Below are 26316 nucleotides of genomic sequence, written 5' to 3' on the forward strand. Positions count from 1 at the left end.
TATAGTCGTATTATCTGGTCCTGCAGTTTTTTTTTCAATATTGACTTTTCCTATTGTCAGTATGAGAAGAATTGTTATTGTCAATAAATTTCTCATTCCAGTTCTTCTAGCCTTTCCCCTAAAACCACATTGAAAGACTTCAATGATATGTGTATCACACTACATACTATCACATTATAATTAATTCCCTTTACTGTAGATAATATTGTATCTTAACATCTATAATTTAACCAGCAACTGGCAAAATAGGCCTTAACAATTGTTACTGATAGGAAAAGTATATTAATGCTTTGGATATGCAGTTTTTTTTTTACTTTATCCCGAAAACTCGTGAAAGTTATAAAACTACAATTTAAACTACAACTAGTTGTAATGTGGTAAATAAAAAATGCTAAATATCAACTCATAGTCATTTATTTACAGGCTACAATGTGTCAAGACTACCACATTATAAAACAAGTGCTCTATCATAATAAAATATTTACAATATTTACAACTTTTACTACTAAAATGCATTATACAACTCAAAAATACTTTAAATAAAACAATTTTATGGTTTTATTATGTCAATTAATACTTTTATAATAGGTAAAAAATATTTTAAAATATGTATAAAATGTATTATTAAGGAAAATTTATTCTATTGTAAAATTCCAGTCTTGGACTACTTTTAAGTCATATTTTTTTTTTTTTTTATATAAAATTGCTAAAATTGTTTTATAAAGTAATCCTTTACATCTTAAATATTAAGAGTTCACGTCTCCACTTTACTAAATAAGAGGAACTAAATAATAGTTTAACAATAGACATTAAATAATACATTATAATATTTTGAACCAATAAGAAATATTGAAAAGGATTACCAATTGTTTAAATTAGTAATTATTAAAAAAATATTATAATGTTAAAACAAAATTTTTTAATATTTGTTTTTTATGTATGCGATGATACATTGTATATTCGGGTAACCCTGATCATTTAATAAAAAAAAAGTATATCTATGTACACAAACAACAATTGATTCATTTTATTAACAGTTTTGCTTTTAATAAATTAAATAATAATTCCGCTATTGCCTATGAACCTGATTAGTTTAAAAATATTAAAAAGTATTATTAAGACAATTTATCAGCATTAAAGACAACATAACCCAAGGATCACATAAGTAAAATGGAACATTTCAAATGAAACTCGCATCACAAATAACAATAACAAAAATGAAACAAATTTAAATATTTGTTGTTGTTTGAACTACAAATGAAATTAAGTTACATACATACATTCCCTATTGTTAATAATAAACGTCGAGCGAGATTCGATTATTAATTTTAATATTGTTAAATTTAACTTCAATGACCTAAATTATATTTTAAAATACACGCAAAAATTTATTGGTAATAGAAATTGATATTACATGGTTTTAACAAAATTAAGCTTCAGTTACATGAACCATAGTTATATCGGATGTTCTCATATAAAAGTTTAAGTTAAAGCTATTAAACTAATGTACAATACAGTAATGTAGTATACTGGGAGGTACAAGAACCTGTCATTATTATTATTATTATTATGATTATCAATAAGTCAACAAATAATAGACATTCTATTTTTAACAATTGACAGTAATTTGTCTATTTGTTTACAAATTGGTGGTTATATCGCCCCCTCACGCGGGGAGTTTTATCATTACTTTACGATTCATTGAGGCAACAAAGAATCAAATATATCACTCGATGGTCTACTCACCATACATTCAATGCTACAACTAAATAAATACTAGCTACCTATCTGTACAATGTTCATATAATAATTTGTACACGCAAATAGTAGAACTTTACGTTATGTCGAGCGGCCGGTTCTCGCGCGACCTGAAGAATCCCTTTTCGGTGCGACACTCCCTGATCGTGACCGTTTGTAGGTTGACGGTGACATCTGTGATAAAGATTTGATCGGCCACGGGGGAGCGAGCTAGCCAGTAGGCGGCCCCGCGGCGCGGCGGCTGTGGCGGTGGGTTCGGTGCGGCGACGGGTGCTTCACCCCAGGAGTCTTCATCTTCCGGTTGAAGCGCGGGTGGAGGCGGCCGGGCGCCCTTGGGCTCCGCTGGCGCTGTAGCTGTAGGTTGGGTATCGGTCCGCCGTTCTCTTTCGGGGGGCGTGTGCGCGTCGGCCTCTTCCGGCGAGTGAGGCGCTCTCCTGGGCCCTGTCCGGGGCGCGGCAGCCTCTGCAGCTGGAGAAGCCGGAGCGGCAGCTCCACCGGGGGGCGCCGCGGGCGGCGGGGGCTGTGTGTGTGTCCTGCCACCGTTCACTTTAGTAGAATCGTGCCGCTTCGCAGGCGGACTCATGGTAATCGTTACGCCAATTTTGCCAGATTCCTTCGAGAGTACTTCTGCTTTGCGTTTCCCGGGCGGTGGGTGACGTTCTTCGGATCCACTGCGCGCCCGCTCGACGGGCGAGTGCTCCCTCTCCCTCTTCCGGCCCTGGCGCCGCAGCTCCTCGCCCCGCTCGAAGCTCTGTATGAGTCGAGGATCGAGGATGTTCTCCTCCGGCTCCCAAGTGTTGTGCTTCGGCTTCCACCCTTTCCATTTCACGTAGTACTCCACTTTGCTCTGTAAAATAAATAAGTTCGTGGTTAGTCGTTGGACATTGTAACGCGGGCGCGCCGGAGCGCTGGCATGGCGTGACTGGTCGGTGGCGTGCACCGACTGGAGGGTTGCACATAGCCTCGCTGATTATTCGCGATTCCTACATTTAAAAAGGGTTAAAAAGTTTTATGCGATCGCATTAACTTTTCCTATTTTCGTACAGTTTGAGGTGATATTGTAAAAACTTTGTTGTGACTTTTACTTCCTTCCATCTACTTTTGTTTTGTTTTTTTTTTGTATTCGGAACTGCCTTAAAAACTTTATCATGCAATTGACTACTGATCGTGTTTGGAAAGTAGGTAAATATTAATTAACTTGTAGATTCTGACATCGGTTTTAAGTATTGACTACGATTTTGACGCAATAAGATAAAAAAAAAACATGTTACGGTAAATATCAAATAAGGAAAAAATATAAAAAAACAGACACAGGTCGATCTCGGTTGCAGTTTCGGGGCGCACCTGCTCGGAACAGCTGTCGGCTATCTCCCCCGGGATCGAACCCGAAACGTACCCCGCGACACAAACATGCCGTTATATTTAACCATTGGTTATATCATGCAATAATGTACACTAAATTAGGAAGTATATGAACTACTTTTACTAAGCAACCTGTACTAAACCTTCCATGTACCTACTTATATATAAAGGTTAGTCCATATATAAATAATTCAAATAATTTTTTTAAAATTCATTCTTCATAAGTCAGTCATCCTGAGAAACAGATGCGAGTATGTGTATTTCATTTTAATGATTTTTAGTACCTACAAAAGTGTTTAACAAGAAATTTTATGATTAACCACGGTATAGATATATCATCGTAATCGTAACTTTTTGACGAGTAGGTAGGTACCTAACATTTCAAAAGTTCTTTATTCTTGATGTAATGTTAGATAGCGTAACCAATGTTACTAAAGCATTACGTCTGACCAATTGTTGGAAGAGTCGAAAAATTGTAACTTGATAAAAGTTATTACAGCAAAATTTTGTTAGCTATAACACGTTTGTAACCGTTATTTTTTAAACGCAAACTCAATGAGCAATATTAAACTTATGCCAGAGTCGTAAATGTTAGATAATATTACGCTATGTTACTCAGCTAAATGTAACTAACTAACTGAAAGTGGCGCACCATTGAGTATATTCTAATTTTTTACAATTTGAAAACATTTCGAACCAAAATTAGATAATTTACGATTCCATTGAATTAAAGACTATAAAGTGTACGTTTTAGTATCGAGTTTGACCGACAACCAAGAATTTACGCACCGCTAATGATGCGTTTTGGTTCTAGGTAGGTAAAGGACGGGGCCCTATCTTGCAATCTATAAAGCCACGCACCGATAGCTTTTTTAATATGCCTAGGTATTATGGTAATAAATAGTTTTATGAACCCAATTAGGCCCGCGATAAATCGAACTAACAGGTGACAATTAGTAAGCTTTTCTTTTAATTTGTACCTAATTAGTTTTTTTTTATACAACGAGGCAAGCAAACAAGCGTACGGCTCACCTCATATTAAGCGATTACCGTCGCAGAAGCCTTGCTGACCTACCCTTAATCACCCCAGGAACTCTGGTCGCTTCACTCACCACAAGAATACAATACTGCTTGAAACGGTATTATTTAGCTGTAATCTTCTGTTATTTCGAGGTACTTCCCCAGTCGGGGTGCTCCAAATTTTGAGCAGGATATTTCCTGCCTTTACTACTTCACTTAAAGTATTATCTCTTACTTATTTACTACTTTTCATATTGAGGTAACTTTAACTTTACCGAACAACATTACCGTGGGTGTCGTTAGAGGCAACTTAGGGATAACACAGTTCCACTATCACATTGGAACTTAAAAAGCCGACCAATAGCGGGATAACCATCCAATTGCGGGCTTTGAAATACACAGGTCGAAGACGGGCAGTAGCGTCTGCGGCGTGACAAAGCCAGCCCTGCGGTCACCAACCCGTCTGCCCAGTGTGGTGACTATGGGCAAAACACACGAGTTCACGCCATTTTTGGTGCGAACTTGTAGAGGCCTATGTCCAGCAGTGGACTGCGATAGGTTGAAGTTAGTGACAGTGAGTGAACAATATTAAAATTCGTAGTGCTTTAAAATAATTAACCTTTGGCATTATAAATTAATTTTTTTAGGTAATATTTAAAACCATAAACAAATTGGATTCTTTAAAGTATAAAAAATAATTTATCCATACAAGTCGGTCGATAAGGACGAGACATATAAGGTATATACGATAAGTATGATTGATCGGATCATTATAATTGATGGAAAAGTTGTATTAAAACAATGTTATTTGTCAGTCCATTTTATACATAATACTATACTCTAATTGACATACACTTATAACTATTACAATTTACTTCTCTGTACGTAAGGAAGTAGTCGCTGAAAGATAAAATATTTTTTTACAAATGAGGAGAATATTATAGAGAAGACATACTGTTTTTTTTCTACAAATTATTGCTAATGTTGCTTGCTTATTTTATTTATATGGTGTACAATAAAGTGTTAAATAAATAATAAATAAATACTGTCTTTACATTAGGTATTTAAATATTGATGAATGTCAAGATCTTTATTTTTAATGTGTAATGTTGGAAAAGAATACATAATTAGGAGTGTTTTTCTAACATTTCCAAGAATACTGGCCTACACTTAATAACCCCTATAATAACTGACACTGCTTAATCAACTTTCGTAATATCTGTTAATGATACGATATTACGTTTAATTAGCAATGACAGACAACCGATCGCATATCGAACACCTGTGGCGACACAAATTACTGACACGATCTAATATAAAACCCAATGTTTATTAGGGACCTTTCTCTTTGAACCATTCTTCACAAACAAATAATATAGAACCTTATTACTTTGTTTTAGAGTCTATATTAGCTCGAAGCGTTAGACTAATACGACGTTTTGTCATTCGATGGTATTGTGAACCCTCGCGTCTTATTGGTTTTAGTAATGAAGGGTGAGCTGAGCCGTGGAGCACGTTGTGACTTTGTAAAAACGTTTATATTAAAGAAATATTTACTTTTTTTATTTGTTTGAAAGTTAATGTAGTACAAATTGTGTTTTTTTAATGGTGATAGTTTAGCCTGTGGTTATGTAAATTAGTTATCTAAGTAGTAATTACGTAGTGAAAAAGTTATTATTTATTACACTTTTAAAAGAGTAGTAATAAAGGCATAATCTTGTTCATATTTGTCATAGTAAAATTTTAAATAAAATTAGTTAGTTTATTTAGTTAGTTTTAATGTTAAATACAATTAATGTTATTCCCTATGCCTTTTTGCGACTTTATTTATGTTATATATTTATTATTTTTTATGTTGTCCTTTTTTGGTAAACACAAAATTTTTACTTAATTTTACAATAAATAAAAAGATAAACTGGTAAAGAAATGTATTGGATTTGCATATTTTAAAAGACAAAAGAAGAGAATTACGTTTACCTACACGTGTGTACAGGTATGGTTACTAATTTACTTTCAAAGATCCTTGTCATCAATGAACAAAGGTTTTAAAGGAAAAAAGTATTGTTTAAATCTTGAAGTTGGCGTATTAGAACAAACGGTCCAGCTTCTACCTGTAAATAGTTACTTTTTAAAAACAACTTTATACCTATTTTCTTTATACAACCCGTTTTTGAAATAATCAATTTTAGCTTCCTTTAGTATGTAATTTAGTATGTAATTAATAATGAAAAAAATTTAAAATAAAAATGAAACAACATCACCATAACCTAGTAGTGGATAAGACTTTTAATGGAGAACTCGTGTTACTAGGATTTTTTAGGGAAATACCTACCAATAACTAGCCTATTCATTCTTGTTAGACGCTTTTGAACGCTCTACGTCCTTTTTCTTTTACGTCTTTGAATTGGAATCCGTTAGATTCTTGAAGATAATTAATTCATCTACTTACATAATAAGTACATTTTTTCTTTTAAAATATTTCAACAAGTTTAATACATTATATTTTTTAAGTTTAAAGAAAAGAAATATTTTTTTAAAAAAGTAAGAAATATTTTTTTAAATAATTTTGCTCGGACGTCAAATTTAGAACTTATGTTAAACGAATTCATATAAGGGATCACATTCATATTTGTTATCCACGTCTGTTTGTTATTCCTTTACTCATACTTTTTATATGTAAAACGAAAAGTAAAAACAAATGAATGCATTTATTGGTGACTATTACTTGTTATCTTATTATTATATTGTAATTTAAATTAAGCACGCAAGATCCATTTCATTGCTACCACTCCGTATCCATCAAACGAAATTGCTTTGAAATAATTATATCAATCGACTCGAAGCTAAAAATCGTAAAAAAGAGAAACCATAACATTTATGTCATACATTCATCACTACTAAGGCCAACAACTCAAAAACTAAACAAAAACACATCGCGTTATAGAAAAAATAAAAAGGATCATTGGGACGTACGAGCAAGGTGAAGTCGTACGGCTGGACGGCGATTGGACGGCGGGCGGGGCGAAGGGAGAGGGGCTCCGCCCCCGCTCCGTCTGCCCCCACCCCCGCAACGCCTGACTCAAACCCACCACGGTACCTATGCGTCCCGCCTACCGCTAATGCCATGGAGATAAAGTAGATTTTCCTCCAAACTGGGCGTATATGTAAAATGGCCCAGTCGATGGTTGTAGTATCGCCATGGGCGGACCACGTCTCGGGATCATAGACGCCAATTAGATTCGATCGTAGTAATTAATGAGTTAATTAACAATTATAAATACGATGCTCGGCTGATGAATTAATTGCAAACTCGAGCCTTTACAGATTTCCTTGTTTGCAAAACTTTATATGGAAGTCAATAACGATGGTTGTTGATTAGTTTAAACGAGTTTTTCTGGCCATTACATTGTAATTTAACAAGTTTTCTAGGAATTTTATTAAAACTATTTACTAAGACTTCTTGAAAACTACTATTTATTAAATATCTAATGTAATTTTATACGTGAATAGGTTCCTATCTCGGAATGAAATGATCCTAAGAGGAGGAGACATTAATAGAAATTCATAATTGCGTACGAGTTTCTTGTATTCTGCAAATCAATCGGTTACTTTTTTTTGAAAAATTACTTCGTCCAATATTTACAATGTTCATTTTGAAACTTCCTAAACACGACTCATTTTCATTTTCTAAGAAAATTCCGTTTTGTAGATTATTTTCGTCTTATATGTATATGCTATTTTAGCTTAGAAGTTTCATAAACGTAATTTATTCTCATTCTTTTAGCACATCTCTAAATTTCTTGTTTGCGTCTGTTCACTTGATTTTATTCGATCACACATATCAGCTTATTGTAGTCCACTGCAGGACATAGTCCTCCACAAATTCGCGCCAAAAATGGCGTGAACTCATGTGTTTTGCCCGTAGTCACCACGCTGGGCTGGTGTGTTGGTGACCGCAGGGCTAGCTTTGTCGCACCAAAGACGCTGCTGCCCGTCTTCGGTCTGTGTATTTCAAAGCCAGCAGTTGGAGGATTATCCCGCCATCGGTCGGCTTTGTAAGTTCCAAGGTGGTAGTGGAACTGTGTTATCCCTTAGTCGCCTCTTACGACACCCACGGGAAGAGACGGGATGGCTATATTCTTTGCTGCTGTAACCACACAGCCTGTAATCGATCACTTGATGTCATTTGATTATTTTGTTACAGTATTAATAGGAATAGGATAAAATCCACCCTAATGCTTGTTTTCTACGAGATACATTTTAGAAATTAGCGACCAAAACTAACTACAGTAGGTACCTACGCATATTACTTGTATTTAATACGAGTCTATTTCTGGAAGTACTCCTAAATATTATATGCAGTGTTTACTTCAAGTGATCAATATGAACACAGCGTTCTAATTTACTTCTATTTAATCGGTAAAGGGGCGCAAAATAAGTTTCCGTTTTTGTTTAACATATCTACGAAAGATTTTTTGCTTGCTAAGTAACTGTTGGGTAAAAAACTTGTAAATCTTTTATAAGGCATAGATAACAATAACAAACAATAGACACCGAGAGAAAGTTTCTCTTTCAAAGACTTTAAAAGAAGCCGCAGTTTTGTTTTTTCTATTTATTTTTTTCGATTTCGATGATTCGTTTTTGTTTAAAGGATGAATTCTGGAGATGGATCTATCGTTTGTAAATTAGAAACTGACGATAGAATGTCAAGAATTCGAGGGATGTGATTTGAAATTAACCAAATTGGTGCGATTTTGTAAATAATAGTTCGGAGGAAAAGTCCTTCGTATTTTTTTACTAAAAGTTGCAATAAAATCTCTTTGGTTGTATTGTTCGTAGCTGGTTTTGATACCATGAAAAGGTGACATTTTGAAAATTGAAAATAAAAAGTTTAAAACAAGTCCCGCCACTTTTGATTTGTTGTCCTGTCTGCCAAAATAAGTGAATCCAACGAAGAAATTTAGTACACTTTCAAGTTTTACTTTAAAGAAGGGAAAAATGCGAATTAAGCCGCTAAAAAAAAATTGTGATGTTTATGAACCTAATGCAGTGTCAGTAAGAGTAGCACAAAATTGGTTTATCCAAGGTTTTATAATTAGGTTAGGAAGAAATAAATTATAAATAAAAAAAAAATATGTAAAGGTAATATATAAGATTCTATTTGTGATTGTTGTGTGGACATTATCAGTCTTTTATAGTTTTATATGTACATATATGATTGATGTTTTAGATGCAGTTCAATAGTAAAGTTCTGAGAATTTGATGCCTTGAAATTGTACAAACCAAAAAAACTTAACTTAAAATTGTGCATATTGTTACCTATTTAAATTTAAATGTTTTAGTATAAATTTTCAAAATTCATATAATACAGCTTTAAACGTGACTTAGAAATAATATATAATGCATTTGGATTTAGAATCTTACATAATGAAAGAACTTTATGAAGAGATGTCGATTGACTGCTACATGTAAAGGTACTAATAGTTTGGTTTTCTTTGGTTTGTTGTTGTATGGATTAATTAGTTGTACAGCTTTCTTCAATGTTTGTATGTATTTTAAATGCCCGATGATGGTCCAATAAAGGATCGAAACGTCGGATGAATTTGCAATTAGTGGTTTGATTGGCACCTTATGTCCACTTTCCTGCGAACCGTCAAAGAGTAACTAGTTTTATACTAATTTTTAACCGACTTCCAAAAAAGGAAGAGGTTCTCAATTCGACTGTATTTTTTTTTAATGTATGTTACTTCAGAACTTTTGACTGGGTGGAGCGATTTGGAAAGGGGATATCCCTAGTTTGGTACCATGATAAGGAAACCAGGATTTGATGATGGAATCCCAGAGAAATCGAGGGAAACTCTCGAAAATTCGCAATAACTTTTAACTGGGTGTACCGATTTTGATAATTTTTAATTTAATCAAAAGCTGATGTTTATCATGTGGTTACATATAAATTTTATCGAGATCTGATAACTACTTTTTGAGTAATCTTTGATAACGCGTAGTTACTTGGCTATTTTTTTGTCGATCTACGTTGTATTCGGTACTCGTCGATGTAATTGAAGTTGGTTTTTTTTCGTTTGCGAGCAAACACAATTATTTTAATAATGTTTAAGGCAATAATACTGTCTTTTGAGGTTTTTACATTTTATACTACCCATGTATTTTAACCGACTTTAAAAAAGGAGAAGGTTCTCAATTCGACTAAATTTTTTTGCCTCATAACTTTTTACTGGGTAGTTCGATTTCAACAATTTTTTTTTTAATTCAAAAGGTGATGCTTGTCATGTGGTACAATTTAAATTTAATCGAGATCTGACGAGTACTTTTTGAGTTATCTTTTTTTTTTATATCACTAGATCGGCAAACAAGCGCACGGCTTACCGATGGTAACTGATTACCGTAGCTTATAGACGCCTGCAACACCAGAAGCATCGCAAGCGCTTTGCCGACCCAATCTCCATTCCTCCCCAGGAGCTCTGGTCACCTTACTCACCAACAGGAACACAATACTGCTTGAAAGCAGTATTATTTAGCTGTGATCTTCTGTAAGGTCGAGGTACTACCCCAGTCGGGCTGCTCCACATTTTGAGGAGGAAATTCCTGCTGTGCCCTACCTTAGTTAAATATTAATCTCTAATAATGCGTATTTAGTACTTGACTATATTTTCGTTGACATACATTGTATTACTTGTCGATGTGATTGAAGTAGATTTTTTTCTAGTTTTGCGAGCAAACACAATTGTTTTTTATTTTAGTGTGTGCATAAATAGAATTTTAATCAATTAGTCAATTAGTGGTCTGTCTAAATAGATAACCTTTTCTTTTGTGTTTGACTTACCTAACCCTTTTGACAGAACTCAATTGAAGTTATTTAGAGTTCCATTCACGACAACGGACAACAAATCATCGTTTTAACATACGTAAGAAGCTCGTTAGAGAGCCCGCATATTTAAACAGTTAGTCTAATCCGTACTGAGCGATTGACGAGATAAATCAGTTGACGCCTACTTGAGATCAGATTTTTAGCTTTTAATACTACCGAGATGTTTAAATAGACAGTTATGTAAATCTAAAATGTACCTTGTAATCAAGTTAATTGAGTAACGTAAAATTGAAGTTTTTACTTATAAAATCTTTTGTTCTCAATTGCTGTATTCCAGAGACGTAGTCAAGTAGTCATAATATACGTATGTTGTCTAGTCAAACAATACATTTCTTTTTGTTTTTAAAATAAAGCCTTGTCGAATTTCCTTTTTTAATGACAATATTTTTTGTATTTTTGTGTATAGAACAAAGATAAAGTCAATTTTAAGTCCAAATTCGGTGAAATGGGGCACTCGTGAGCATTTGTCCGTGAAGGATTGTGACGTCAGAACGCGACACGTAGCTTTTGTCTGCTCATTGTTTCGTTTGGTCTGTTATCGTGAAGCACATTTTTGTCTCATTCATATCTGAGATGGTTGAAGTTTTAATCTTTTTGTATACAGATTCGTAAACTAAATAGGCACGCGAATAAATATTAACGTTAATTGTTGAAAAAAATATTAAATTTAATACTTATACAAGTCCCCAACTTAACGATTTACAAGGTCCGATTTTGAAAACTGACATTATACCTATCTATATCCGTTTGAGCGACGCGTCGCCTACTCTCGTACTTAAGACCCCTTATTGGGAAAACGCATTAGCGATTCTCAGCGCGATAGTCAGATATGCGTAGACCGTTATGAAATGCTTTTAATGACTACGTACGGCATTCTTTTCCATACACCAATTATGAAGTTGAAATAACTTATAGTGATGGAAATTTGATTATCCTACACAGCGTTGCGTTGGACGTGTGCCAGACCTTCTAATGAGAGGATTTCTGAACAATGAAATAATATTATTTGTTTATTTAATACGAAAATGTTGGTAAATCTATTATTAGTGTTTGTGGTAGATAAAAAGGTATAGGTGTCAAGTCCATAGATAAAATAGATAATTAAAGAGCATCGCTGGCCGGCTGCCAGACACATAATAAATTGATTGCCGCTGCAGAGATCGCAATGCATGGCTTTTATTAGTTAGATCTGGTTAGTGTTAAATGAGGAATTAACGTAACGAGACATATTTAAGTGTTCCTAATACTTTTATTTCCCATTTAATTTATGTTATTTTTTCTAACAGTGTTTACCTATGCTATACATTTTTTATTTTACGCAAATATAAAACTGTATTTTATCTACAGACCTCATTTTATCGTAACGGTCACATTTCGTCGTCTGTCATGTCACAAATTGCTGGCCGACTTTAGCTGCGGTAGCGAAGTAGGGTGGTAGGAGGGTGCAGGGTGAGAGGGAGGGAGTAAGATTAATGGCCGGGAGCGGCCCACGGGGACCGATCACGCGTTTAAACATGAATCCTCTCAAATTGCTCGAGTCACGGCTGTGAAATGTCCGTGAAAGTGTTTGTTTTGGTACTGATACTCGGAATAGGTGCGCATTACGTAATTTATCGGCAATAGATTTTTACCGAAGTGTTGTAGGTATTTCAGATTTATTGTAACAGTGTATTTAAATAACAATAAGTCCTATGTGTATTGCACCTATATAGCTTTGCGTATGTTTTTGTACATATTACGTTATTGATTCGAAAACCTTATTTGTACTAATTCTATAAATTCTATTAGATACTTCTAAAATGAAATATATATATATATATATATATATATATATATATATATATATATATATATATACATCCAGATACATTTTTGGCGTCAAGCATGAACTGCGTTATTACGACGTCCCTCAGTTATGCTTACATTTTATATGTTTTTTCTGCGAATGTTGCTTATTTTTTTCATTTTAAATTCCGTGGGTTATATCAATTTCTTTAAATTTCTTTTTTGAGAATATTCTGCTTACAGTTGTGCCCAACCATTTATGAACCCCTTTCATGATACTTATGTTATTGCTTCCTCCATATATCCATATAGCCTCACTTAATGCACCGATTATTTAGCGTCCTATATAAGTAATGATGAAATGAGTGAGAAGTAAGCTGAAATGCGACGTTGCCAGTTTTCTAGTAGGTGTGATCATCTATCGTTAACTTAAGAAATAATTCTATTACGCTCGTTGAAATTTTAACATGTAACGGTCATAGGAACACCTCCAATTTTTTATCTTATAATAGCTCTCTTAATAAGCTGCAACATATATTTTATTTAGGCTTTTAACATTTTAATTATTGACGACGTAGCACATCATCAGAATAATAATATAATAAATAATTATTTATCGTTGTGTCCATTTGTTATAAGTATTCTTTGACTCAAAGAATAATAATAAATAATGTTCCCTTATCCTGCCACGGATACTTTCTGTACATTGAAGATATTTAAAAAAAGTGATACGGTCTATGAATACAGGTTACTGAATCGAACATTTTTTTATATGTTTGTATGTGTCGTTGTGTTTTCATCACGCCAAAACAGCTAAACGGATTTCAAGTAATTTTAGAACATGGGTAACTGGGTATCCAAGAATACGAGGATATTATTTTTTCTTCTTCGCTGACGAATCTTATAGGTTAATTAAGTTTTATAGCCACAAATAGTTGTGCCACCTGCTTTTACAAACAACATATTATTATCATTTTCAATATAAAAATGTCTCATGGCTAAAATATTTTTTATACAGACTAAATAGTCTACTTAACTCTGTTTCACTAGAATGATTTACCTAAGTCGTCGTCTGGCAAATTTAAACGTCGTCAAACAATATTTACTTATAAAATATAAAGTATATCTTTTAAGTAGGTTTCTAATTTTTTTTTAAGTGGATAACAATAGTTTATTAAACATTATACATATTTACAATTCACAACTTAAGAACTAAATATTTACAGATAGTTTTGTTATAAATCATGTCCGCGTGGAATCGTGTCAAGAATGCTGACAGCATTTTCTCGTTGAATCGCTATGCCGATTCTCTGGGCAAAAAAAATGCACCAGCCCTCTTGTCACCAGTGGAGGCAATAAGGCGAGGAGTTATCTCATTTAAAAAAAATTTAGCACTGCTACTCCAAGGTCCAAGTGTTTCGACTGCAAATGGCACAAAGATGTAATTTGAAATTAATGACGAATACTTGTGCCGTTTAGTCGTTTCAGCTTTTTCCGCTGTGGCTCCCGCTTTTAAGGCTGTTTCCCTGAAATGAGAAGGAGCAAGTGTGTCATCGCAGGTTGCGTCCCACAAAAGCGCCCGTCCCCTTTCCCAGGGAACCAACGTCAATCCATCAGGTCTCTTGCCATCATTGCGACTAATTCCAGTAGGCTCGATAAGAGCAGGAACGTCGATGGTGGCAAGAGCTTTTTTATGGTATCGTTTAGGGAACCGTGGCGGGAAAACCTACCTGAACTCTTGTTACAGGAAAGGCCGTGTAGTCCGAAAGAATCGACCTCTTTTCCGCACGGAGATCTGTGTTCAAAGCACAGTGGAGCTCCCAACCGGAGACCAAGAGCAATTCTAAAACTTTCATTGTCTAAAAGTGTCCCAAAGTTTTTTGACGGCATTGCGTGTAGCCTGGATTGGGTCAAAAGCCAGAACAGCTGCAAAAAAAAACTTCGTATCCTTAATAACAGTATCAAACTAACGTCCGTATATGTGTTACGTATTGCGTAGCCCTTACCTTATATACGGACGTCGTAAACCTGTATACCTACTATTCGAACCACTACATATTCGACGTCCATGACCAAACCGTCACTAAACAAAAAACACAAATTTTCAGTAGGGGCGCTCAGTAACCAAATAAAAAATCATTGCAAAAATGTATTAAATGTAACAGAACCTTTATTTTTTCAAATTCAAAGACTGCTACCCAGCCTGGCTTCCATGTACATGCAAAAAAGTATAGATAATGTATATTAACTTATAGAAATATTTTTATTTTTATGACAAAATAGTCTCACTTTTCCGTTTAATATGTAAATTCAATTCGTAAATTCGTTAAAGCCTCATTTTTTCCTTTTAAGTGTACTTTTATTTTATTTTACTACTTAAGCAGTATATTGCAACCGAGCGTCAAATAAGCAGCGACACGTGCGTAGCAACTTCGGCAAACTGTTTTTAAATGATTTGTTTTGACTTAATTGAATATTTCAAAACCTTCAAATACAGTCAGTTTGGCAACGTCGCAATAGGACGTCAAATAATCGGTTGTATCGGAAGAGTTTTAGCAGAGTATACGCTCTGTCGATATACGCGCTAGACTAGCGCTGCACCGTTGGTGCGGAATTTCGCGGAAGTTTTAGTTATACAAATGCAAATATCTCAACGATTTTTTGCCTTCCGGCGATTTTTGTTGTACAGGTAGCTAGAGCCAAAAGGACTAATGGGACATCGATTAAAAAAGTGGCGTCCGATATGCGGACGTCTAAAGGAGGTGGACGCCAGTTTAGATGCATTTCGGCCCATGTGGGACGCCTAATTATTAGCAGGATGTATATATATATATTTCATTTTAGAATTTTTATATATATATATATATATATATATATATATATATATATATATATATATATATATAAATAAGAATGTTTATCTGCATGTCCTCTAAAGAATCGTAAACTATTTGATCATGTCTGCTGATGATCTTCAGCAAAGTATTGTGCATGAGGCTACAAAGGTTTCTGAGTTGGTACGATCAAAAAAAAAAAAAAAAAAAATTCATAGCAACGCGCGCAGTGTAGTAACTTTATTTTTTTCAAATAAAACATCAATTCTATAATCACATTATACGTTTATACATTAAATCAGGTTTTATATTAGTTTCATTAAAGCGATTTCATATGAACAGCTCTTTAACGAGACAATTTCGTGATCGTTTATATTATAACGTACCTACCGGTGATAAGACGCATGACCGTGTCGAAACACATAGCGATGAAAGCACGGTTGCAAAGACACTTCAGCCGTCAATTAACAGTAATATTATTTTGCCTCTCTAAATACTCATAAGATGGGACTCTGATTGTTTCTTATTAGTTAACATTTACAGAAGTAAATTATCTTTTTTTATGATTAAATTAACGTTTTGCATTACTTACATTATTATAGATATTTAGTTTTGACATAAATTATCTATACAAATAAATAAAATTGCAGTGTCTGTTTGTAATATTAAAATAACCGCTTTTTACTAAATGCATATAGATGTATGTATATACGGTACGTATACCAAAATAACATTTTTTACAATTTTTGTCTGCCTGTCTGTTTGTTCCAGCTAATCTCTGAAACGGATGGACCGATTTTGACGTACTTTCAATGGCAGATAGCTAATGTAATAAGGAGTAACTTAAACAAGTTTTATTTTAAAAATTATTTTGTAACTCTGCGAACTGAACAATATTTTTTTTTTAATACCACGCGGACGAAGTCACGGGCACAGCTAGTTTAGAGGTAAAACAAGTACCTAACTGACTACATTAAATACTATTATGGATTACACTTTAAAAAAAAAATTAAATTAACGCCTAAATTATCACTTTCTTCTACATTTACATTACAAATACAATTTTAGACAAAATGTTAAATATAATTTCTCGTTCAATAATGGGACAGTTTGTATGTTTCAAACGATAGTGCTCCTAACCTCTCTACAAATACGGTATAAATTTGAATAGAATTGAATTTTTCTGTTTAATTTCGTACTCTCCGGTGGCGCTAAAAGGATGTAGATGCGGGGGTGGAAAACGGATAAATCTCAGCCCTGAGGCAATTGAAGTAATGATCGCGTGATTAATATTCCATTTCATTTGACAATTTTTTACGACGGTTTATATAATTGACGACAGAGGGGTAGTACGCGACTTATGGATGTTCAAAAGATAGGTATGCTGTACTTAGACTTGTAATTTATGTTATTTTAATACGGTGTACAATTTTTTATATAATGATATTTTTGTATCTATCACGCGGGAAAATAAACATTCTGTCATCAAGGATACTCAAATGTGTTGAATATATTTTGAAAAATATATTCAACACATTTGATTTAGATTAGTAATTACGTGTCACGAAGTTTCGAAACATTCGGGTTGTGCAGGTTGCAAGCTTTTTAACCGACTTCAAAAAAGGAGGAGGTTCTCAATTCAACTCTTTTTTTATTTGCCTCAGAACTTTTGACTGGGTGGACACATTTCGATGTTTTTTTTTAAATCGAAAGGTGGTGCGTGTCATTTAAATTTAATTGAGATCGGAAAAGCAACTTTGCAGGTATCTCTAATAATGCGCACTTACTAGACTATTGTATCGTCTACCTATGTTGTAATACTGGTCCATGTAATGGATTTTTTTTTTTCGTTTGCAAGCAAACAATATTTATAGACTACAGTAAATAACAAAGATGTACAGATATTTATTCCGCATTTAAGTTGAACTAAGGCCGAGTTATATGTACATTCTGCGCACGTACCACGGACCTCCATGTCGACGTACGTGATGTCTATCTGCACCTTTGTTATTTCATTCACAGCTACGGGTATCGGTATGTTGTGTTCACACAAAAACTCTAAAGCGAATTAGGAATTACTTAGTAGAAAAAAATTGTATAGCCTAAATTAGTTGCATATTAAATATAAAATATATACCTACGACTTTATGATAGTTGTATAAATTACTTGAATTAAATATGCTATCGTAATTATGCTATTAAACATAGTAAATATAATATAGGTATGACTTATTCCTGATACCTACCTTATCTACTAGTCAGAACATTATGAATATTTATGAAATTATAAATATATTTTTTGGCTAAGTGATTGATAAAAAATAGAAAAATAGAAATCTTTTTTTATCGAGGCCAGTATACGCGTATTCTTTTGTAACATAAGTACTAGGAGCGTAGAACGAGTGAGGAGCTGTCGCGTTCGCAAGCACGCTGTGTGTGCAAGAGAAAATTGATATGTCAGACAAGGTAAGCAAGTTTGTGGAACGGCGAGGCAGACACGATTTGGCATTTCGCAGACGGCGCATGCCGCGAACGTCAGTCGTTACCCAGCTATCACCAGGAGAGCATGTCTCACACTATTATTTTTATCGTTTTTCAAAGAATTCATACCTTAATGATGATTACACAGCGACGTGAATTAAATTTACGTATTAAACACGTGTTAAAACTAATGCGACGTCTTTTTAATAGCAAATTAAATTTGTATAAAGATGTTTACGTTTTTCAGCATCCTGATCATTATAGGTACGAGAGTTATTGACCAAATCTTAAAATATTTTTAACCGTGTTTAAGATTCTGTTTTTTATTTGATTAGTTAGTGTTTAGTAGATAAGTAGTAAGCGTAATGATAAGGAACAGTGTCGAGTCGTTTCGGTGCGATGAGTGCAGTTAGCGGTCCACGGTCATCGACTCGGCGACAATTAAATCAATGCACTGTCAAGCGACGCGCTTCGCTGATAGCTACTCGAGTTACTGAACTTATGGGAACTGTATTGAACGAGATTATTTAGAGAATATAAGAAACTGTTTCCGTTATTTCATTGGTCTTTTTTGTCGATAAAAACGATAGGGTAACAAAAAACAGTCTTACTAGACTTATAAAATACTCTTTGGGGGATATCCATTAATTACGTGAGCTCAGAATGGGGGGGTCAATCACCAAATCTCATTTAAACCGAGGGGGGGAGGGAATAGGGGGATAATCGAAAATCTCACATCAACTTCAAAAAAAATATATAAAATATTACTTTGCCCGCTAAAATAAATGTCATGGCTATTAAAATCATTTCTTTTTTGCTCTGAATTTTATTTAATTTGAAATAAATTGAGTATAGTATATTCGAACAGTTTATTGTTTCCCGTCAATCACTCCAGACAAATCTCACTTAAGGGGGGAAGGTGTCTAAGCTGATCGAAAAATAGCCAACGTAATTAATAGATGCCTCCTTTGAACAAGAATCGATTACTTATACATAACACTCTTGTGTCACAATGTTAGTTACCATACTCCTCCGAAACGGCTCGACCGATTTTTATGAAATTTTGTGTACATATCGGGTACGTCAGAGAATTGGCCAAAATCTATGCCAAGCCGCGCGTACGATTGAATCCAGTTTACTTCTTTTCGATCTTTCCATTATGCCCTTTCATTTCAATCTCATGTCATTTGGTGGTTTTGTGAGTTATACGGGGTTACTTGTAGTATATCATGATCCCTTTAAGAGGTTGTCAGGAGGGGTATGGGCAATCACAGAAAAATATTTTAAAAAATCCTTGTTCACTTATTTTAGATTTTTTTTTAATTTAATTATTATTGGTGAAAAATCCCCGAATCTATTACTTTAAAGGGCATTAAAAACAAATTAATTGACCTCCTTTAAGTGCTTTTTGCGACACTTGTTCGTAAAGTTTGAGTGATTTGTTCAGCAGCATTAATAATGTGAGCATTCAATATTTCAATGTTCGGAACAGGTGACACATCATACACTATACTCTTCATGTGACCCCAAACAAACTTCAGCCGACAACGATCAGTAGGCTGGTACATAACACAGTATTAGTTACTATAAAGAAATTCATTAGAGAGGGTATTTATTCAATGAAGGGGGGATCCTGCTATAGAAGGCTGAAAAAATCGATTATATTCCTTCTGTATCTAAGAATGTTAAGCAAAGTTCGGAATATTTTCAAAGATACAGCACTGAACGCTGTGGGGTACCAAGCAGGTATACGAGCGCTCGAGCATTTGGGGCGCCAAATAATTGCTAACTATGTACCTCTAAAGGTTCACCGATCGTTCCAAGCAATATTTTGAATTCGTAGACTTGCTGTATACCTCAGCAGTAAACCTTAGGATGATTTATGATTATACTATTCCTTTCTGTTTAAGTACGCAGCTGCCTCTAGCGTCCAGGGTTAGTCTTGCTTTGAATCTTATCGTGTTACAGAACGCTAAAATATCATGTTTAGTTGTCCCAACGGTGATAAATTGAGAAGTCATCGTTGTGCGAAACCATGAAAACGCAGGTTTCTCGGATAACGACGACGTACAACGGATCGAGAGGGAAAATGGCGTTCGTTTTTATCCCAGCAAAGAAGCAAGAATGAGCATAAATATCGGTTGCATATTTCTATGTTCAAATATGCAATAAAAATTCGATATCGATACTTTATTTCATCGATGCTGTGTGGTTACGGCAGTAAGAATATAGCCACCCCACTCTTCCCGTGGGTGTCGTAAGAGGGACGTTAAGGGATAACACAGTTCCACTACCACTTTGGAACTTAAAAAGCCGACCGATAGCGGGATAACCATCCAACTTCTGGCTTTGAAAAACACAGGCCGAAACGTCTTCGGTGCGACAAAGCCAGCTCCTGCGGTCACCAACACACCTGCCCAGCGTGGTGACTATGGGCAAAACATACGAGTTCACGCCATTTTTAGCGTGAACTTGTGGAGGCCTATGCCCAGCAGTGGATTGCGATAGGCTGTTATGTGTGATCGAATAAAATCAACTGAACAGACGCAAACAAGAAATTTAGAGGATTTGCTAAAAGAATGAGATTAAATTACGTTTATGAACGAACTTTTGGAGGTCTATGTCCAGCAGTGGATTGTATTAGGCTGAAGTAATGATGATGATGATGATTTCATCGATCGATAGACTTGCTTATTTCTTTATCCCAAAAATCTCCAAAAATTCATTATTTTGGGCAGGAAAAGGATTAACTTTTTGAGAAGAGTATCCTATTGAGCTGTCTTCCTATTTCAAAACAATGGGAACTTGAGGAATTAGCCTTTGAAAAATACTTATTTGACGCCACTTTACCCCTACCCTAGAATTATGTCGCATAATAAATCTATAAATTTAGCCTCAAATCATTATGCTTCATATGATCCAGACACAAATACGTCACTAATAACTCAATTAAGAGGATCAAGTCCCGGGCGATGAGTCGCCGGGTCGGGCCCGGGCAGATAAGAAAAAAACATAATACCAAACGGGTGGATACGACACGAGGGATGGGGAGATTATAACAAATATTTCCCGATACCCTGACCCTAATTTCAACCCTTCGTACCATTCTGATTACATTCCATTGTTATTTAATACGCAATACACAACATTTCGGTAACGACTGACGTTATTGGAATTCTAAAAAAAAAAAAACAGAATTTGGAGCAATTAAAAATTATTTCGCCGTTACCACGCGTGACGTGGGAACTTCTCACCTCCGATGCCTTCCCAGTAAAACCCACTAATTACAATCTTTATCTAAATCAGATAAGATCGGATACAAAAAAGTAACTATACATTTTTTATATTTACATAATACTGCATAATGACCGCCCGCGCCGGCGAGCTGGCAGACGCATCGCTATAATACCGCCGAGCCAGCGGGTGCTTAGTTTTTATGACGGTGCACTCCTCCGACAATATTTTTCTGATCTGAGTTTAAAAAAGTCAAGATCGGTGTCGGTAATAAAGGTGTCATATTCCGAATGCGTTATATCGATACTTCTATTGCGAAATTCATTTTTAATCCGAGTGTGTAAGGGTTAAATTGGCGCGAAACTGATGATCCGATCGTTAGTTCTCATCGTCTGTTCGGTAACGGAACGCGGCACTGGTGTGCGTGACAGACAATGCCGTCTATGCTTTTATTGTGCGGGGATTGCAATATGACGTTTCACCATTCACTATTTTATTATTCGGAACGTACACGTATGCGATTAAGTATGCTTTCTAAATATAGGGGGATCCCTTCATATAGAGAGTTTTTGTATCGGGAGGGGTTGCGAGCAAATGTACATAACGTACATAAGATCCCTATTAGAATTTATCAGACGAGGTAGAACATGGGAATCATTGGAGTAAGATTAGTTGTATTTAAATCATAATATTAAATTTACAACAAATAAAAATTCAAATGATAAAATCTCAAATAAGTACAATATTTATAATCTTCATCGTCATATTTCATAAAACCACCACTTATGGTGTTAATTGAAAGCTATTATCCTATTAATTCTACCACAGTAATAACCTATGATTGACAAAACGAGCAATCTTCTGATATGCAAATTGATTGTTCTATTCATATTGGTTTAAAAATCTAAATCATAAAAAAAAGCGCAATTGTTTCATAAAATCAGTTATCAAAAACGTTTTTTAATGCGCACTATTAGATTAATGTCGTGAGCAATCTGTGAGTATATATCAGTGTATACACAGGTCGGGCAACTACAATGGTGGGGGTAATAGTTTACAACCGCTAGACGCATGACGATCGATGGTCTTCCACGTCACGCATTTATGTTTTAAATAACAAATAACAATGAAACGTCACTCAATTTAACCAATTAGAGTGAAGCATAACTCAACCGGCGTGCGCAGTGCGCACTGCGCACCGCACCATGTGACCGCAAAATGACCAATGATATATAGGCAGTGACGTACAGCGGCGTTGACGAGAACGAAAAGTTATGACATTATCGTACTCTCACCATTGAAATTGAACTTAGTCTCCTGACATAAGACCGTAGCGTCAAGTCGCGAAGTTCTAGTCAACGACTAATCTGATCGTTAAATGTTATCATTTAACTATAACTAAACCTGTCTGTAAACGTCAAAAATGGGATGTGACCTTTTCTATAAAGAAAAAGGTTTGCAGCTTAACACGAAATTATTCTCTATTGCAAGTTAGTAGATATACATTTCCAAAACATGCTGTTTTCCGCGATGTATATTTACCGCTGACCTGGAGATAAATTTTAAAAACAAATTTTGCATTTGTTCTACTGTTGTCTGATCGCGTTCAAGTCTGGATGACATAATACCTATTGATATGTGTTCTACCTTAAAAACCATCGCGACCTCTTATATTAAATTACGTTTTTAAACTAACATTAAAGGGTTTTATAGATAAATTACCAATATTTTCAAATAAAACTATGTCCTGTTAACAACAATCATCAAATTGTTGGTATAGAAAAAATTATATTTATTTTATTCACCGATAGTTTATCAACTAACTAAATAAAACAACGTACTTACAAACAAAATTTCGTCTACTCAATTCATAGGTATTTACTAAAAATAAAGTCAATACAATATTGGCGCTACTCCACAGATACCTTTTTTCTGTTCGACCTTTTTTTTATTACAGTACGATATAAAGATGGATAAAATTACAACAGACATTGTCAGTCAGGCGATTATTTATAAAAAAAAAATGGTCCTTTTTTGTTGCTTCCGAGTGCAGTTATTTGTTTCAAATTGTTGATTTCCCTTTTGTATGTCAGTGTCTTTCTTTTGTATGTCATAATACATACTATTACGACTTACTTAGTATTACGAAAAATATTGTCTTTCAACAAGTATTGTAAGAAATAAAAAGTTATATTTTAATAAGTTTGATCGAATATTGAGTTGATTTTTCAGAGTTCCTGAAAAATATTTCTAGGCTGATTTCCAAAATTTTTTTATTACTAGCCAAGTGAATGTCTTCCGAAAGAGAAATAATCGAGATTTTGAACAAATCGATAAAATACCAGGTTCAATGGAAAATTGTTTAATAGCGCCATCTAACCAACAATCACTGAATTATTTCGTATGCTTATTCGTTTTTGTGGAATAAAATTGCAAAAATAAAAAACAAGACAGAATTGTTAAAAAGTCTCGAATTATTTTATAGTTCATTATATTTCATATCTACAAATCGTTCAAGGAAACATTTTTATATTCTAAACTGTGGTAATGAATTAAGTAATGTAGTTGAGGCGCATTTTTGCTTAGCACAATCTGCTCGACGTTCATTGGCCGACGATAATGGCGGGGAGCATGCGCGCTCGACGTGGGTTCGGTCAGTGCCGAATACTGGCGCGTTTACTTCGAGATACCAGGGCTACAGCACTGTGAAGGAGTTTCTATACTAGGATCATGCCTGTATTCAATTTTAGACTTTATTTCAATGACATGAGAAAGAAATTCTAAATGCAATAAATTTACATTTATGTTAAGCCATTCTGACAGATAACGAGGAGTTCGATTAACGTTGTGAAGTAGACTCTATTTCAGAAGTGATAAGTGTAAATTTAGCTTGTGTTAAAAAACAGGGCTATTAAGTAGTTTCGTAAATTTGACACGGCGCTAGGGAAGCCACTGGAAATTTTGGCAATGGATAAATCCATAAAGAAAACCAGCAATGAAGGCACTATAAAATGGTTTAATGTTTGCGTATATCTGTATTGTGGACTCTTTGGAGTTAAACTTCTTCCTGACGAGAGCGTTACGAAAAGTATAATTGGGCGAGGCGAACGGGAGAGAGATGTTAAATGGAGCTAAAGTAGTTTTACTTCAGTCGTGTGGTCTAAAGCACACTCGTTTTATGGGTAAGATAACTGGTGAGATATTATGATTAATTAAACAATGTATATAACGTTTTAATTTAATAATCTTTAATTATTAAAAATATATTATTATGTGTTTGTTACTAGGTATCTAGTCAAATAAGGACATTTCTATAAAATTGTATAAAAAGTAAAGTAAGTATTGTAAAACTTTGTACTTATGTTAGTTTGTATGTTAGTGGATATACATATAACAGGACAAATACTTTTTTTTTAAATATGTTATTGTCAACTTATTTTTGTGTCGTGAAGCTTTGTTGTAGTTTGTATTCGATAGATGGCGCTACTAACATGTCAACGATAAGTAATTCGTATTAGCTTTTAACTGGGGGTTTTAAAAAAATATAATAAAAGTTTTTACTAAGTAGGTATGTATTATTTATAGTGCATTATTTCCTTTTATTGTTTGTTATCACATATGCGAATATATTTATACTTCATCTCAAAACTGTGTTGCATCCAATTAGCATGTAGTGGTGGTCTTATAAGATCAAATAAGAAATGAATGAAGAAATTACACGATTACTAGACATACAAACTTAAAATTCCACGAAGAAACCATTGTAAGATGTAAAATGATTGAATGTTGTAAAATCATATTTACTCCTAAGTAACATATCATTAAAAACAAAAGAATATCTAGTGTATACTTTTCGATGATCTTAGACTTTAATGTCTTTAACTTACCTTTTGAAAAAGATAAAAAGGATCGACAATTTTTAATACAGCGAAAATACATTAAAATTAAAAAAGCCCAAGTTACTTGTTATTACATCAGCTATCTGCCAGTGTAAGTCCCGTTAAAATCGGTCCAGCCGTTTCAGAGATTCCGGAACAGATAGACAGACAAAAATTGTAAAAAATGTTGTTTTGTTTGGTATACATAACATGTATACATCCTTATGCATTTAGTAAAAAGCGGTTATTTTAATATTACAAACAGACATTCCAATTTTATTTATTTGTATAGATATGGAAATAAATCTGAATATAAAGTAATGTGAAAAGTTGTCAATCCTTTTTATTCTATCAGCTCCCAGTAGAACTGCAAGAAGCCCACAAGTTACACTGTAATACCAGGCAAAACATGCAAAAAGTTTTCTACAGGTTACATTTATTTTAATTTTAATATATCTGGTTAGTAACAAAGCGCAAAAACTCAAGACTACAGTGACGAGTCTTCCCTAGACCAGTCTTAAATGCTTCAAACTTGTTTACTGTCAAAACTTAATATGATCTCAAGAAGGGCACCATTCATAAGAAGCATTGCGTTTCTCACTGCCCTCAGATTTCGAATATAAGCGTAAGGGGAGCCCTGATAATAATAAGGGACGAAACGGCGCTTTAAAAAGGAACACGAAAACCCTTGCGATCACTTCCAAACAGCTGCTCCCGAGATCACAATTGCTCGGATTAAATACACAAAATCTAAATTAAAATACGAATTCATGCATATTTTTTTAACTACAAAGCGTTTCCATCGAAATAATTTTGATGCAAGCGAAGCGGGCAAGTGTTAGTTGCGAAACGACGGTTCACAATAAAGCGTACCAAATACATAAGGCTGGTGATATGTGATCTCGGGTGTGAGTTTCGCAAGCGCTGAATATAATGCTGTGTTCGCTTTCGCAAAAGAAATAAGCTCACCTTTCTAATTCTCTTCTTCATGATACGCTCAGCAGCGTACACGCTGTCGCCGAGCTCCATCTTGTGCATCCCCAGTTTGGAAGGTGATTAAATATATTAATCCAAATCC

At 34.5% G+C, this 26316-nt stretch overlaps 1 protein-coding gene across 1 annotated transcript; it reads right to left on the minus strand.

Annotated features, from left to right (window-relative positions):
* Positions 1-1834: 1834 nt before the first annotated feature.
* On the minus strand, positions 1835-26316 carry LOC123654063 (polycomb group protein Pc). Its single transcript, XM_045590023.1, has 2 exons — positions 26208-26316; positions 1835-2605 (listed from the first exon to the last, which is right to left on the minus strand). Exons 1-2 carry the CDS (start codon positions 26274-26276, stop codon positions 1835-1837), a joined length of 840 nt encoding a protein of 279 aa, XP_045445979.1. The 5' UTR covers positions 26277-26316.

Source organism: Melitaea cinxia, chromosome 5, assembly GCF_905220565.1.
Source record: "Melitaea cinxia chromosome 5, ilMelCinx1.1, whole genome shotgun sequence".
Taxonomy (NCBI): domain Eukaryota; kingdom Metazoa; phylum Arthropoda; class Insecta; order Lepidoptera; family Nymphalidae; genus Melitaea; species Melitaea cinxia.

What these genes read in the sequence shown, in the direction of transcription:
- LOC123654063 (XM_045590023.1), bottom strand. Translation starts at nt 26,276, where the DNA reads ATGCACAAGATGGAGCTCGGCGACAGCGTGTACGCTGCTGAGCGTATC. An exon ending in TGAAGAAGAGAATTAGAAAG is followed by an intron (nt 2,606 to 26,207) that starts GTGAGCTTATTT and finishes TTTATTTTACAG; the next exon opens with AGCAAAGTGGAGTACTACGT.